This window comes from Mesoplodon densirostris, chromosome 15, assembly GCF_025265405.1.
Source record: "Mesoplodon densirostris isolate mMesDen1 chromosome 15, mMesDen1 primary haplotype, whole genome shotgun sequence".
NCBI lineage: Eukaryota > Metazoa > Chordata > Mammalia > Artiodactyla > Ziphiidae > Mesoplodon > Mesoplodon densirostris.
In genome coordinates, this window is record NC_082675.1 from 16,617,676 (window position 1) to 16,634,250 (window position 16,575).

Sequence of the window (16,575 nt, forward strand, 5' to 3'; positions counted from 1 at the left end):
CAACTTTCGCTGCTGTGCCAACCAAACCTCAGTAAGAGAAAAAGAGTATGAGGAACTGAATTCATTTGATTTGGCTTCATTTTTCTTTGTTAAAATGATGCTCCTTAGTCCCCTGGCAAGCCCATCCCTGCACAAACACACCCCTACCTTTCTGTTGGAACCAAAACAGGTTGGTATATAAATTAGAAGCCACGGCTCCCCTGGGTTTGTAGCTCAGAGGCATCTGGAAGGCAGGACAAGAAATCCGTTGGCCAAAGGGCAGGAGTGACTCCTTCCATGGAAACGAAGGGCCAGGCCTCTGATGGGAACCCCAGGCCCACTGCAAGGCCAGGTTTCCCCAGCTGCCAGAATGGTTACAGGACGGGATGGGGAGGGGAGGGAGCTGGGCCAGCAGAGGCCCTGGACAGGGGTGAGCCCCTACCTGCCAGGGACAGACACCGACAGCCTGCAAGAGAGAACGAGTCATGTGGAGCCCACTTCACCAGCCCAGGTTGGCAAAAGGTATGTCTAGAATGTAATCCTGTCCCCTCAGGAAGCTGCTGGCAGTAAGTTGGGGTCGGGTGGGGAGGGGGTGTCGCAGCAGGCTGGCATCAGGGAGGCAAGAGCCAGAGCAGGACAAGGGTGATGCGCTGGTTAAAGCAATATACATTATGTACAAACTCCGGTTAATCAGTCCGCTCGGCTGGCAGCGTCCTCGCCGGGCCCAGGCGCCTTGGCCGGGGGGCAGGGGCGCCAGAAGGGAAGGGCAGGCTGTCCAACACCTTCTTGGCACTCGAGGGGGGAGGGGAGGAAGTGCCGATGGCGCCTCCCGGTACAAAAACGTGGAGAGAATTCTTTAAATAACGGCACGAAACAGTGTCCCCCGAGGAGAGGAGCCCCCTGGCCTGGGGCAGGGGGAGTGGCCGCAGTGCAGTCTCTGCAGTGGGCTGGGGGCATTAGCAGCAGCGTTTCTTTCGTTTACTGTTCTTCGTGAGCTTCACCACATCGTTCTGTTGTTGCTGCTGCTGTTTCGCTAAGTTGTCTTTCTTTGCTCGGAGGACCAGCTCTGTGATGCAGTTGAACATCTGTGAGGGTGAAGGAGGCAGGGTGGCCCTCAGACCCACGTGGAGGCCCCATCACAGCGTGGCCACCTCCCTGCCTCCCCGGGCCCAGCTTTCTAGTTCTACTGGTGAGTTTTTTGGTATGTGTATCTTCAAACCCTATCTAGAAGGAGGTGGTGAATTATAAAGGTCAAGGAGGAACAACATCAAAGACCTCTGAGCTACGTCTCAGGGAAGGGGTTTTCCAGTCTTTCTCTTAAAGGAGAAAGAACTCCTTTCCTTCATTTGGACTCTGGACAACACAGATAAAGGTGCCCCTGCGATGGACCAGAAGCACCCAGAGCCTGCCCACTCCACGCTACCTCCCTGCACACCCTGCCTAGAACCTTCCCCGGATCACCCCACAGCCCTCCTCCACTCCCGGGGAAGGTAGCAAGTACGTGACATAATTCGCTTCACTCATTCCCGCAACCCGGGAGGCAGAGGCTCTCACCCCGCCTCAGTCTACAAGAGGAACAGTGGAGCGTGGAGAGGACTCAGGGCCCCGCCACAGGCCCCTAAGTGGAAAAGCCCACACTGTGACCCTAGCCTGACGCAGGGGCCCGGGGTCCCTGCCATCAGGCAGCCCGAGCCCAGGATGCAGTGGGCTCTGGCGCCCCTGGGCTCCACACCCCACGGGCAGGACCCTCCCGAAGCCACGAGGGCAGCCAGCCTGGGCTTGTGGCAAAAGGTCCTGCTTTTCTCCAAAGACTCACAAGCGCTTTCCAGCAGCTGCAGCATTAAGTGACAGGAGGCTGCCCTGGTCCAGAGGCCCAGCCAGTCTGAGGGGATGTGCCTCCGCAGAAGCCTCGGGGGGCTCGCCCGGACACCCACCCAAGCAAGCTCTGGAGGCCACAGGAAAGCTAGCTGGTCTCTGCAGGAGGCCAAGGCCCCAAGGAAAGCCAGAGAGCAGGAAGAGGTGACAGTGGGGAGGGCAGGGGAGGGACGGGGAGGCAGAGGACCGAGTGGACACCGTGCACGGCTGTGGTGTGGAGCACGTCATAGTTTGACTCAGCTTCTCACGAGCTGGAACCTGTTTCCCATTTGAAACATGGGACTGGTTTACCTCAGAGGACCGTTGAGATATGAGGTGGCACCTGTAGAGAGCCTAGCACAAGGCCCGGCACACACAGGAGGCACTCAATCAACGGCCTTTACTGTGACGTTTTCTGTCGGCCACCTGGATGCCCCGGGCAGGCCAGGGTGGGGCAAGGAGGCCGCGGTGGTGGAGCAGCGCTGGGCCGCGCTCGCCCCCCGCCCTCCGGCGCAGGCCTCACCTCTTCCACGTTGACGTTCTCCTTGGCGCTGGTCTCAAACAACTGGATCCCCATCTGCCCGGCGAATTTGTAGGCGTCTTCTGTCTCCACCACCTTCCGCTCAGGGTCGTCATTCTTATTCCCCACTTCAAGGCAAAGCAGGGTCAGCCCAGCCCCATGGGAATGCCCTGCCACCCTCCATCCCACTGTCTACCCTGCTGGGTCCAGCCTCACCTAGTATTCGGCACACGTCATCACAGTTCTGGTTGATTTCGTGAAGCCACCGCTTGACGTTGACAAAGGATTCGGCGCTGGTGACGTCATAGACCACGATGACCCCATGGGTCCCCCGATAATATCTGTAGGACCAGGGTCTGCGTCAGAGCTTCAGCCTAAACAAGAGTAGCCCCTTCGCAGGACCCGCCTGCCCGCATCCAGACAGCGGCTGGGAAACGGCAAGGGGCGAGTGCTTTCCCCCAACACGCCCGGTGTCTCCTCTCCCTCCAGCCTCGGCTGGACATCCAGAGCCCAGCCAGAGGTAGGATGCCGGCAGCACTGCTGCTCATGCTGCTCCCCAGGCACGGTAAGTAGGGAGCGCTCGGCCCTGCGGTGGCCAGCCAAATTGTTCAGAGGCTGCCAACAGCTTGAAACTTCTTTGAAGTTGTTTTATTTTTAAAATTCAGGCAATGTTTGCATTTGACATCATATTACCACTGTCCTCTTTTTAACATTCAAAACTTTTTTCTGTTCTCAAATCTGTCATAGTAAAATGCCATTCCAAGAACACGCACCACTTGTGAAGCCTGCCAAGGTCTGTTCTCACTCCCCTGGGGGCAGGTGGGCACCTCCCCTCCTGCCACTCCAGGCTCATCCAGGCCGGGGGGCAGGTAGGGCCTGGAAATGACCTGGGCATCAGGACGCATCCAAAAGCACAGACCCCGGCGCCTAAGGTCAGCTGGAAGGTCTGCAAGGCAGGAGGATGTGAACATTCCTCTCCAGACGCCACACCCCCCTTCACTCACGTGGCTCAGGAGGACAGATGGAGGACATCGGCCCTGGAAGGAAGAGGAGGACAGAGCCTCGCACTTCTCCAGAGCCTTCACTGACCCAGCGGCCAGGGGACAGCCCCTGCCCTGACACGTCACATCACCCAGCGCTGCAGAGATCTTCACTCACTAGGGGCTTCTGAGAACAACGAGGGTAAGAACCACTGCCTGCAACAGGCCGTGCTCACGGGTAGACGGGGACTCCCCCCCCGACCCAGCCCATAGCGCCTCTGCCCTCCCAGGGCTCATCAGGGCCCCAAGCCCGTAGGAAAGCAGCCCCTCCCAGGTGGCGGTTCTGAGGCACCACAGGCTGCACGAGGACGGGGCCGGCCAGGCTGGCAGGTGCAGCTGTGCTCTCACCTGCCTGCCCGTCAGCACTCGGGCCGACTCCTCACAGTCGAGGCCCGATCACAGGACACAGGTCAAACGAGCTCCATCTACGAAAGGCTGTGGGGCCCTGGGAAGGTTACTGCGTGCACCTTAATGGCACCTCGGTTTCCTCAACTATAAAATGGGGGTACTAGGTCTTAACTCTTGGGGTGGTTGTGAGGACTAAGGAGATAATACATATTTCCAAAAGGGCCAGCTCTTTATTATCACTACTACTATTCCTTCAGTGACAATCTGGGCCCCCAACACAGATGGAAGAAAACCAAGGGACAGCATGGCAGGCAGCAGTGACAGCAGCTTCCCCAGGCCGGCCACCAAGGCAGTGAGAAAAGCCCAGCCTCTCTCGCGACCCCGGCTCTCCACCCTCAGACACCCGCTGACGTCCCCCAGGAGCTTCATCTGCCCGCAGCTCTGCCTTCCTGGGGACACAGCGCCCTGCCCTGGGGAGCCCGAACAATCAAGCCATCCAGGCCCTGCCCCTCCCTGCCCCCTAGAGCACCAGGTCATCACCTGTGTCCACCTGGTGGACACCCACCTGAGCAGGTGCAGGAGAGCATGCCGGGAACCGGTGAGGACATATGATTGTCCCCCACCAGCAAAGGACATGCGAGCAGTGGACTGTTTTTCCAGACCCTCTTTTGCTGAAGACAGTTGAAGATGCCAAGAAATACCTACAGCCGCGGCCCCAGCACAAGCCCCCACTGCTCCCCAGGGCCCTCCGCCTTCTCTGGGACCCAGGCAAGGGGGTGTCACCCGAGAGAACCAGTCCGGAGCTCAGAGCTCGGGCGAGGAGGGCACCGTGTGCTGGGCTTCCACCTCCTCCTGCATCAGTCATCACGTCCACATGCCACAACTTGGCTCTATGCCAGCACAGCGCCGGTGCTTCACACCCACGACCTTACTGATCTTTGCCACACCTGGTACAAGACAGGAGGGTCACCACGTCACCAGTGAGGACGTAAGGCTGAGTGGAGTGAACTGCTGCAAGTCACAGCCTGGGCCTGAGCCCAGGGCCAGGTACGCAAGGGGCTTCCCTGCCTCCGCCTCGCCCTCTGCCCTCAGCACCCCACCCCAGCCCGTGCCCCCAGCCGCAGCTCAGGGTCAGTGAACCCCAGCCACCAGGAGGCAAGAAACAGTGAGGGGGACAACAGGGCGTTCTCAGCAGGCTAACAGGATGCAATTTTAGTTTCTCTTTTAATGCCCTGAGTCAGAAAAGGCCACGTTATTGCCCCCAGATTGCCCCAATCCTTGGAAGAGAACAAACTCCTGAAACAAACTCCAGACTCCTTCCCTCAGCCCCCAGGCAGGCCGACAGCGTGCGGCACTCCCCCTTCCCGTGCAAACCCAGATTGCCTGCAGGCAGCAGAGTTCTCCCCCAGAGGATGAGGGAGGCAGTTCACCCTCTTTCCGATGCCCTGGAAGGAGGGTGGCCGGCCGGGCAGGGCCGTGCTTCTCTGCTGAAAGGGCTCAGGCTCCCCCGCCACACTGCCCTGCCTGGAGCATTTCTTGTGGCCACAGGCCCAGTATCCTCAGCTGCCCTGAATTCCCTGACTGGTTTTAACCCACAGGAGGCACCAGAGCATCTGCCGTATGTCTCAGCCCCAGTCCCTTGGTGGTGGAGGGCCAGCAGAGAGCAGGGCTGTGGACCAGTTAAAGGCAAGAGCTTTGGCATCAGCCAGACCTCAGTTCAACTCCTAACCAAGCAAGCTAGGTTACTGCACCCTCTCTGGGCCTCAGTTTTCTTGTCTGTAAATTGGAGATAATCACAGGACTTTTTATCAGGATTAAATGAAATGAAGCAGGTAAGGTCCTTGGCGACAGTCCCGGCCCAGAGTAAGGATATCTGGGGTCAGTGCCTGTTCCTCCCGGCCCCGACAAGAGGTCTTGGTCTTATTCAGGCCTCGATGCTTGGGCTTCCCAAAGCTCATGATATCTGTCCTACCCCAAGGACCCCCTGACCCCAGCTGCCCTCCTTAGCTGAGGCCTCACTGGCAGCTGCCGAGACACAAGGGGGCTCAGGCAGCTCATCGGGAAGTAGCTGCAGAGACCTGCCTTGGGCAGCCCCCAGGACTGGGGACCCCCGGGGTCTCGGGGAGTCACAGATCCCGGCACATGTGCTCACCACAGGGCTGGCCCGGTGACAGAGGCCCCCCCCCCCCCCCGCTCCAGGCCTGCTCAGGCTCTGGCCCCTTGAAGCCCCTTGACCAGGGCCACCCACCAACCCAGCCGGCACCCCTGGACACCCCGACACTCCCAGCCACCACCGTGGGGGCTCTTCGGCCCTCACACTTCCCACCCCTCAGATCCTGAGCCGCCTCTGGATGGGTGGCCAGCCGGGGGTCTGCCCCATTTTCACCCTGCCGGGAGGAGACGACACTTCTTCGTGCCTTCCCAAGAGCCCCACTCACACAGGCTCTGCTGGGGGAGGCAAAGGAGAGGCCGATGGAAGAAGCGACCCCTCCAGGCCAGGCGCTGGCTCCTGCTCTGCACACACCCCAGTGTGGAGCCCAGGCGCTGCCCATCACAGGGAGCAGGACCCCCTCGGAAGCTCCCTCGTTTGTAAAACAGGGATGATGAGAGTACCAGCTGCAGGGAGCTCAGTGGAATCATCCATGTTCACACGTGGATGTCCTCAAGCATACGGGACTCGGCATTAAAGCAAATCCCAAAGACAAGCCCTCTGGGAAACTAAAGCATAGAGAGTTTAGGCAATTTGCCCAAGGTCACACAGCAGAGCAAAAATGTAAATTCCCAAGTGTCTGCCTTCATAGCCCTGCTCTTTCCTGGAACCTGTTCCATTAACCAACAGCCACTCCACAGGACCCCTGCTGTCTGAAGCTCCAGCTAGGTTTTCCTCCTGTTTACAGCTAAGAATCACAAAGGTACTGCAGCAGCAGAGGAGGACAACCCTCAGCGTGAGCTGGGTTCCCAGTCGACAGCTTTGGGGAGGCAGAGGAGGGGCCATCCAACGGCCTCCTACCTACCAGTGCTTCCAGGCCTCCCAGCAGAGGGAAGCCCCCTCCCGGAAGTCAGGGTGGTGACGGGAGCCTACACGGCTGACCCCATGACCCCGGCTGTCACAGCTGACACCTAACAAGAGCACTGTCATTGCCTAAGTGTTTCACCACCTGGCGAAGCCAACATCACCACTGCTAACCCCATTTTAAAGACAAAGGAACCAAAGGCCAGAGGGTCAGCAGACTGGCGCGCGCTGTCCCACCACGCCCCCTCCTCTTCTTGCGGCCTCAGGAAGAGGAAGGGCCCCACTCGACGCCACCCACTGCAGCCAGCAAGGAGCTCACCTCCCAGCGGTCGCGGGGACCCGGCCAGTGGCATTTCTGTCGTGACCCGGCACTAGTGGCTCAACTGTGTCTGAATGTCGGTGGCAAAAAGGGGTCTGAGTGGGAGCGGGGCTGGCCTGACTCACGTGGAGGTGATGGTGCGGAAGCGCTCCTGCCCGGCCGTGTCCCAGATCTGCAGCTTCACTTTCTCCCCGTTGATCTCCACAGTCCGAATCTTAAAATCCACTCCGATCGTGGTGATGTAACTGCCTGCACACACACAGATGTTAGCAGGGCCCACAGGCCGCCCTGGTCAGACCACGCCCTAAATGGCACAGGTGACCCTGGGCTCCACCGTCCCGTCCCGCCCCGCTCACTCCAAGTGCCTGGTGGACACCGCCCTGAAGAAAAAAGACAAAGTCCGAGCCCCAAGGTGAGGGCAACAGACAGGATACAATGAAACAAAGTGATAAAGAAGACAACTTCAAGAGCAATGAGTGCCACAGAGGAAATAAAACAGGGGACGTGACTTGGGGGAGGGGACACGCCCCTCTACTAGAGTGGCCGGGGCATGGACACGTTCACTGTGGCCTGGGAACGGTGGGAGCCTATGATGCATTCCGGGCTTCTCTTTTCTAGTCCAAACATTTTAAATGACCCACAAAATTAACTTCCTAAAACATAAACAAGTCATATGCACACTACTATATGTAAAATATATATATCTATATACAAATAAAATAGATCACGAATAAGGACCTATTATATATATATGTAAAACAGGAAACTACTCGATACTCTGTAATATTCTGTATGGGAAAAGAATCCAGAAAAGAGTGGATATATGTATTTGTATAACTGATTCACTTTGCTGTACAGCAGAAAGTAACACAACAGTGTAAATCAGCTATACTCCAATAAAAACTAAAACAATAAAACTAAGTCCCCACCTGCAATTTGAAAAACACTGCTCCAGGCGGAGGAGAGGGCAGCAAACGTAGCAGTGGTGGGGGGAGGGGGGGAGGGGGGGAGTGGCCTGAGGTCAGGCACGCGGAGGGAGGCGGGTTGTGGGGGGCGGTGAGCAAGGCCAGGTCTTGGCCTTGGTGCCATTTTCAAGAGCTTGGACTTTCTCCTCAGTGTGTGACAGGGAGGCACTGAAGGGTTTCATCCAAGCATGAGCTGCATTGTAAATAGCTCTCTTGGGGCATCTGTGTGAAAGATGGAGTTAAAGAGAATTTTTGGCAACAGGATAGTCCTGTCCAGGCTTACAAAGGCCCGAATGCTACAAGAGCCCATGTTCTCACTCCATTTGGAGCTGACAGTGTGACCCGGTGCCGGTGCCGCAGCCATGACACACACACAACTGACTCTATCAAGTGTGTAGAGTGGATAGGAAAGGTCAAAGTTCAAAGTGGGGTGGAGATCAAGGAAGGCTCTTGGGCGCAAGTCACATTTAGACCTGGCTTGAGGGAATAGGTATGATTTCAAAGGCTGAGCTTAGCTGGGGGAAAGACATCCCACCCAGAAGAAAAGAACTGAGGCAGCACAGAGGACAAGGCGGCATCTGGCTCTCTGCAGGGACGGGATTACACCAAGGAGAGCAGCCCAGCACCTAGTGCTGTGCGCACTTGATACACAGCTGATGGCTGAATAAGTGAGCGAGCTAGTGAAAACACAAAAAAGCATGGACAGACAGCATGAGGCAGGAAGCTGGAAAGGTCAACTGAAGATAGATAGATTATGAAGGCCAGTGGTTTTCAACAGAGGATTGTTGAGTCAGCCCCCCAGAAGACACCTGGCAATGTCTGGAGACATTTTCGGTTGTCACAACTGGGAGGGGGAAGGGTGCTGGCATCTAGTGGGTGGAGCCCAGGGATGCACTCAGCATCCTTCAATGCACAGGACAGTCCCCACAGCAAAGAACTACAAGGCCCAGAGCTTCAGTGGTGCTACAGTGGAGAAACCTTGCTGTGAACTCCGCTCACTTAAGAGAGGACCGCTGAGGTTTTTAAACAGAGGAAACCCTGCCAGAGACATGCATTAGCAAGATGAACTCAGCAGTCTGGTACGGGATGGGCAGGAGCTGCTGTAATGCTTCAGGCTACAACCAACAGCAGTCTGAACTGGTAGTAGAAATGGAAAGGAGAGAGGTTGCAAAAGAGAACCCTCCAAGAGTTGAGAGCTGACAGGAGGGGGAATCGGAGGGGCATAAGGAGGAAGAGGAATGTTTTCCAGCACAGTGAGAAGTGCCCACTAGTCACCATTCTCGAACAGGAGACAACAGCAACGACAAACCCCTGGTGTTTACTGAGAGATTACGTAGTCCTGGGGAATCCTTGCAGTAACCCTACGTGGGAGGGATGGGGATCGGTCCCACTTTTAAAGATGAGCTGAGACTCGGTCACACTCATGGTCACATAGAGAAGACAACTCCTTCCAATGTCACGCCACCAGGGGTGTGCAGGGCCACTGTCAGGAGAAACCCACGTCTCCCTTCCTCAAGAGAGAGGCGTCCACCACGTAATCACTTCCTAAGTGAAGCTCGCCCCTCAATTGCATCACGGGAATTCCCAGAGGTAGTCACGCATCAGTCCTCGATCAGAGAGGCCAAGACAGCCCCGAAGCCTCTGCACTGAACCTGATGTGCTCGACCAATGAAAATGTGCCCCACTTCACCAGTGATCAGGGAAACACAAGATTGAACGAGCAGCACTCTTTGCCTATCAGCGGAGCAAAAATGAACACCACTAAGACCTAGTACCGATCAGCATTGACAAGGGGCTCTTTAGACCCCTTCAACTTAGTACAGCTTCTGTGAAAGGCGAACTGGCAGTACCTGTGAAAAATTTAAAAGCACATACCCCCTGACCTAGTAACTCCACTTCTATTCAAGAATAAACACACAGTGTGTCCCAAGAAATACAGCACCACTTAAAATAGAGGCAACCAGAAAGCATGCACGCATCAAGAACACTGTTTATGAACGACGTGCATCCCTGAACAGCCCAGGAAGCTGCAGAGCCATTCAAAAGTACCACAAGTCTGCATGTAGACGTGCAAGGATGATCCTTGATATGCCGAGGGGAAGGCAAGTGGCCGGCCCACAGCGTGTGGAGTCGAGTGATAGACACATCACACTGAGCAGAGGCTACCAGGGCACCCAAGGTGGGGGTGGGGCAGGGGGTGGGGAGCAGCGCTCCGTTTTCACTGTATTGAGCCTTCCTGTTTGACACTTTATACAGGCATGTCCTAACTTGTCATTTTTTCTTTCTTTTTTAAATGTTAGGACACAAAAAAGACCCTGAGTAGAAAAAGGATGGGCCTGCAGAAGGATTTTTTTGAACAAGATAGATGAAGACCGATCACAGAGACTTCTAACCTACACCCCCTCCTCCTCCTTCCCTGTCTGGCGATCAGAATGAGGACTTTTCTGACATTAGGCAGAGGCCAGGGTGTTCTGGCGCCAGGAGAAGGGATGTTAAAACCAAAACACCCGGCAGCATCCCAGGGACACACTCACCTGAGAAAGTGTTGTCTGCAAAACATCCCAGGGACACACTCACCTGAGAAAGTGTTGTCTGCAAAACGTAACAGTAAACTGCTCTTGCCGACACCTGCAGGGGAGGAAAGCAGGAGATGAGAGGAGGCCCGGGTCCCCACTCCAACCCCTACCCCTCTTCAGGGAGATGGTCCCGAGTCCTAACTCTTCAGAGGCAAAGCAGCCCCCATCTCCCTCCCCAACCCGCCTGCACCAGAACACCTCTCCCCCTGGATCTCTGACCTCTTCCTCCATCTCAGTGTAAGACACGAGCTGGGCCCGTGTGAGGGCCAGGCCCAGCAACCCCAAGGAAGAGACCCAACGACGGACACGAAGCAGGGGAAGGCCGACCAAGGGATACTGGTCCCAAGGTGTGTCTAGGACATAGTCCCTGGAAAATGCACATCACATGTGGAGCTTCGGTTTGGTGAGAGACAAGGGGCTCCATGGCTGCAAAGCACCCTGGAGATCCTCAGGGCTATTCTGCACATGAAGAAAGTGAGGCGCAGACAACTTGAACCGACTGTCGGCCACCTTCACCCCGGCTGATGCCACGGGTGAATACATGGGCGGCGAGGGGGGCGTCCGCCTGACACCCCTCAGCCCGACAGCTCAGGGTCCTCAGACCATTTCACTTCCCACAGTCTCTCCTGTTCCAAGAACAGGCAGAACCGTCGTAAGGGTGGCTTCCCTTTACTTCAACACATGGCAGCTTTAGCCTCCAGGTGCACCTGTCCTGTGCCCTGTGTCCTCCTGTCCCCGCCCCTGCCCCCACCCCCCAAGCCAGCTGGGTCAACCGAGCACAGAAGGAAAGCACTATAGCACACATAGGGCACTGCGTGTGGCCGGCACTTGGATGTTCCTGCAAGTCCAGCTGCATCTCTTAAGATGAGGTATCAGAGGCTCCAAGAAGCTACACGGCTGGTCTAGGGGCCTCGGCAGGAGCGTGGAGCTGGATCTGAATCCAGGGCTGTCCACCCTGGAGCTCCATGGCTCTTGCCAATACATGCTGCTTGGGAGGTCTTCTTGCATCTGCTTTGGGAAGTGGAACAAAAAAACCCAAAGTGGCTCCTGTGTCCCATGCCTGTCAGAGTCTTAGCAGCAGTGCTATCAAAGCTAGACAAGAGGAGACCTTAACCCAGGGTCTCAGACCCCACGCCTACGCCCCCAGCTAAGAGCGAACTTTGAGTGCGTGTGCCTGGCTGTGGGGAGGAACCCGTGCGCTCACCAGATACTCAGAGGGCGCTGCCGCTGCCCCATTCCCAGCGGACCCAGGCGTCCTCTCTGACGATCTCCTCTGGGGACCTCTCCAAGTGGGTGAGTCGCCCAGCGATGCCCAGAAGAACTTGTCTCATGGAGTGAACCAGGGTCTGACCATCCTGAAGACAGGCTGGGCGCAGCTCTGAGCAGACAGGTGCCGCAGCCCCGGTCCCCGCCGCTCAGCCGCAGCCTGCCGCGCTGGGGCCACTTCCTCTGCGAGGCTTCCTGCCCAGCCTGAGGAGAGCCCCAGTCCTGGGCTAGTCCCTCACGGCGCTCTGCCCAGCGCCCACACCCCATCGGCCCCGCCGGCTCCTTGCTTCCTCCTGGAGACTCCTGGCCCGCTTACTCAGCAAAAACCTTGTGTCTGGGCCACTGGGCCGTGAGTTCCTCTAGGAAGGAGGTCTCGCTTCACTTGCCCTGCACGTTCACGGGGCTGGAAGCTGGGCCCAGCGCTCAGTAGGGGCCAACAAAACACTGTTTAGTGAATTTATGACTAAGCCAGTGCCAATCACAGACAGCCATGCTACCCAACGCTACGGCTGCAGCAGTAAAAGGAGCCCAAGCAGTGGTGGTGAAACTTTCGGGGGGCGGCAGAATCCTTTTTTTAAGTTACATGGTATCTGACTCGCATACGTCTAAGGGCGGGGGGTGCTCTCTGCGTGAAGCAGGGAAGCAGCAGTGTCCCCCCAGCCTGGCCTCTCCAGGGGCCCTTCATTCACCCCAAGCTCGTTTGCAGAGCCGCTCAAAACCACTACAGTCACCACGTCAACGGCTTCTTCAGGCCAGCAGCCACCTCTGGCCTTGCCCTTCCCCCCGAAAGGAAGGGAAACCCACCCAGAGAAACACCGTTTCCTAAATATCCCTGAAGAAGCCACCTTGGGAACACACACTGCTACCATCCACCCTGCAGCACCCGCCCAGGGGAGGAAGTGACGGGTACCAATCTGCCTTCACAGCCGAAGTCAGCAGCTTTCCAGGGGCCATGTCCAGCACGCACCCCGACAGGCCAGCCCCATCATCCTCGACCCTGCAGAGAGCACAGGCCCTGGCCCTTGATGCCTCTTGGTAGCGGGGAGACAGATTCTCTCTGCAAAAGCCTTACCCACCACTCTCAGTCACCACTGCTCTCCCTGCATCAAACTCCTCCTTGCCCCTGCCTTCTGCCTCTTGCCCTACACAGACGCTCTGGTCCTCAAAATGCCTCCACAGAAGCCCCCACCCTTGGCCGTGCTCCTCCCTTGGGCTCTAGTTCCCTCATCCCCCTTTGCTTCGGTTCTAGACTGTTGGAGACCCTTAGACCTTTGAGTAAAGTGTTCTCAGGTTTAATCCTGGCTCAGGAACTAATTCCCTGTATAGGCTCAGACAGGTCACCGCCACTCCGAGCCTCAGTTCACTCATCTGTGAGGTCGAAAGCTTCAACTAGACCTTCAACTAGACCTTCAACAGCCACTGCGGCCTCCAGGTTCTAAGGATGAGTCTGGCTGGCCCCATGGATCAGACGTAATGCTGTTACAAATCAGAGCCAATGTCAGAAGAGCATAAGAGAAAGTATACAACCTTAGGCACAAACAAGAGCTGCAAAAGCTGAGGGGTTGTATTCCAGAAGCGTGTACAATGTGGCAGAGTGGGAAGAAGAGCTCTAGGTTTATACAGAAAGAAACTAACACTCATTGAGGGCCTACTGTTTGCCAGGCCCCACACCAGCTGCTCACAAAGCATCATGTGCATTAACTCCTGGCTTTGCCTCTGAAGAGCTGTGTGACTTGGGGCAAGAGAGTCAGCTACTCTGAGCCTTAGTTTCCTTATTTGACAAACCACACAGGCAGCGTGTAAGGATCAAATGAGAGAGTATCTATGAAATCGTTTGAAAAACCTTAAGGAAGCATCACATAAGGAGCCAGGTTCAGGGGAGGGCGTGATGTTAGTCTCCTTGCTCAGTTGCCAAAGCTTAGTTTGAACTTCCATGGCTACCATCTCCCAGCCTCATAAGCATTGGGCTTTGAGTATCAGCTCACTGTCAGGAGAAATTAAACCGTAAAACATCCGTCTCCTCTACACAACGGAGTCCTACACGCTCGGACTGAACAAGGAACCAGGTCACATGAATCTTGACCCAGTGAGTCTTCTCCCACACCTAACTTCTGAGTGAAAAATCAATACACCATGCAAAATGTACAGTGAGAAAGGGGCCAAGACCATCTCCTGGGTTTCACCAGGGAGAAAAGCCAATAGGGTGCATCTTCTGGCTAAGCTTATGCTTTTCATTTTTGTATATCAACACACAGGCCCCAGATGTCTTGCAAAGAGATAGGGACCCTGACCATGGTAGCCTGACTTTAACTCCAAAAGGAGAGAAATCACCCTGGTGCCAGCCCCTCAGAACCAAGGTGAGGGCTGAAATCAAAACCTGAAAGGCATAAGCCTCAGGACCCCATGAAATGCCCGAGGCTATCTCCAAGAACGAGGCTACACAGCTTGTCTGGTTTTCTTTCATTCAAACCACAATAAATCCATCCTCCACCTTTCTAACTCCTCCCCCAGCCACAGCTACTCTTCATCTCCCTAGTTAGCCCCTAACTTTTCTCCCTTCCACCAGCAGCCTCAGAAGCCTCAGCCACCCTTCACCGGATCCAAACCACCAGCCACGTCCCAATCCAGCTCCACGGTGAGACCACGACCCACCCACCTTCCTGGTCCAGCTATGACGCTGTCACAGCGCTCCCACATCAGGGTCTGACAACCCCTTTGATTTGGTCCCCTCTTTCCTTAACAATCCATGGGTTCCACCACCAACCTGGCCCCTGCCTCCAGGAACATGGCACTGCTGCCAGCACTCAACTCAGGTCTGGTCTATAAGTCTGGCACGTTCCCAAGCCTCCCTCCCCATCATAAGATCCCAGCACCTCTGCTATGCTCCCATAAACCTCCTGGGGCCTGCCTCCCTGACCCCTTGGTCACCCCATAAACCTGCTTACCTGCCACACTCCAAACACTTCTAAAACCCTCCACCCTGGGACTTCCCTGGTGGCCCAGTGGGTACGACTCTGTGCTCCCAATGTAGGGGGCCGGGGTTCGATCCCTGGTCGGGGAACTAGAGCCCACACACATGTCGCAACTAACAGTTCGCATGCTGCAACTAAGGAGCCCACCTGCCGCAACCAAGACCTGGCACAGCCTAACTAAATAAATAAATAAATGTTTAAAAAAAATCCTCCACCCTTTCTCAGAAACCAGCCTATCTTTTCTTAAGACACTTGATATTCATTCATTCATTCAATAAGTATACCTTAGGCATCTACTGGGTGTGAGGCACTGCACTAGGCACTGGAGAGGGAGCTAGGAGCTCTACAGGAGTGTATAAATGGTCAAAGCACTTTTGTAATGTTGGCCAACCCACCTCCAACACCCGTCTAGCAGACAGTATGTAACAGCAAACACACACTGAGCACTCACTATGTGCCCGGCTCTGTTCTGAACACTGTGTGTGCATTATTTCACTGAATACTCAATCAGCCCAGTGAGGCAGATCCTATTACTATTCCATTTTACAGATGAGGAAATGGAACTATACAGAGGTAATAATGCAGCAGGAATGTACCAGGCCCTGTACAAAGTGCTTTACCTGTCTTACCTCATTTAAACCTCACAGGAATCCCATGAAGCAGGTTCTGGGAATATGCCCATTTTACAGAGGAAGAAACCGAGGCTTACAAAGGCTACTGATAACACATCAACAGCTAACATCTATCTGGAGCTCACTTTCTGCCAGGTCGAGTACTAAGCACTTTCCCAGCTGTATCTCATCCAATACTCACACCACCCAGCGAGGCAAGTCCCCACTTCTCAGATGAGGGAACTGAGGCTCAGAAAGGCGAAACAACTCGCCCAAGGTCAGAGTGAGGAAGCTGGTAGTCCTAGGACTCGAACCCAGGTCCCTCCAACTCCAGAGATCGCGCGACTTGACCAAGGTCATACGTGAGGCAGGGACCGGCGCGGCGAGTGGACCGGGCGCCCAGCCCCAAGCCCCGCGTACCCGGCTCCGCAGCCCGGCGCCCCAGTCTCACCTCGGCGCGGTCCGGAGCCCCTCCGCGCGCCCCTGGGGCCGCCGGCCGCCCCGCCCGCCCCGCGCGGGCCGGCACCTCCCCGCCCGCCTGTCCTCCCCGAGGCTCTTGCGGGCCGCGCCCGGCAGGGCCCACGCCGCCTCCGGCCGCTGCGGCCCTTACCGCTGTCGCCGATGATGAGCAGCTTGAAGAGGTGGTCGTAGTCCCGGGCCATGGCGGGCGGGGGAGGCGAGCGCTAGCGGGCGGGGTCGGTGCTGGCCTCGCGATCCGCAGCTCCCTCCGGGGTGCTCCGGCAGCGGCGGATCCACTTCCCGAACAAACAGCCGGAACTGACAGAAACACCTCCCTCCGCTCCCCCTCCTCCTCCTCCTCTTCAGCAGCCGCCGCCGCTGCCACCACCTCCCTCCTTCCCGCCCCGCCCCGCCACTGCGCAGGCGCAGCTCCTGGCACCGCCTCTGCGCAGCCGCGGTCGCGGCCAGCCGCGCCCTCTCCGCGCTCACGCACTGCGCATGCGCCCTGGCAGGGTCTCGCGGGTGCTGATCGGTCTTCCGCGCGTCCTGTCTATGAACGTCTGTGCCGCCAGACCTCCGCAGCCCCCTGCCCGGAAGTCTCGGAGAGCGGAGCTACGGTCGAAACCTAACTGCAAGAAGCCGAGAGTGCCGGA

At 56.6% G+C, this 16,575-nt stretch overlaps 1 protein-coding gene across 2 annotated transcripts; it reads right to left on the reverse strand.

Moving 5' to 3' along the window:
• Positions 1 to 662: 662 nt before the first annotated feature.
• On the reverse strand, positions 663 to 16,293 carry RAB35 (RAB35, member RAS oncogene family). Of its 2 annotated transcripts, XM_060119281.1 has the most exons (6): positions 16,074 to 16,290; positions 10,616 to 10,666; positions 7,199 to 7,322; positions 2,570 to 2,694; positions 2,357 to 2,481; positions 663 to 1,064 (listed from the first exon to the last, which is right to left on the reverse strand). In XM_060119281.1, the coding sequence occupies exons 1-6, from the start codon at positions 16,123 to 16,125 to the stop codon at positions 936 to 938; spliced, it is 606 nt and encodes a 201-aa protein (XP_059975264.1). In that variant the 5' UTR covers positions 16,126 to 16,290; the 3' UTR covers positions 663 to 935. The 2 variants fall into 2 exon arrangements, with proteins under 2 accessions (XP_059975264.1, XP_059975265.1); XM_060119282.1 differs by lacking the exon at positions 2,357 to 2,481 and having other exon boundaries at positions 958 to 1,064; positions 16,074 to 16,293.
• Positions 16,294 to 16,575: the final 282 nt, after the last annotated feature.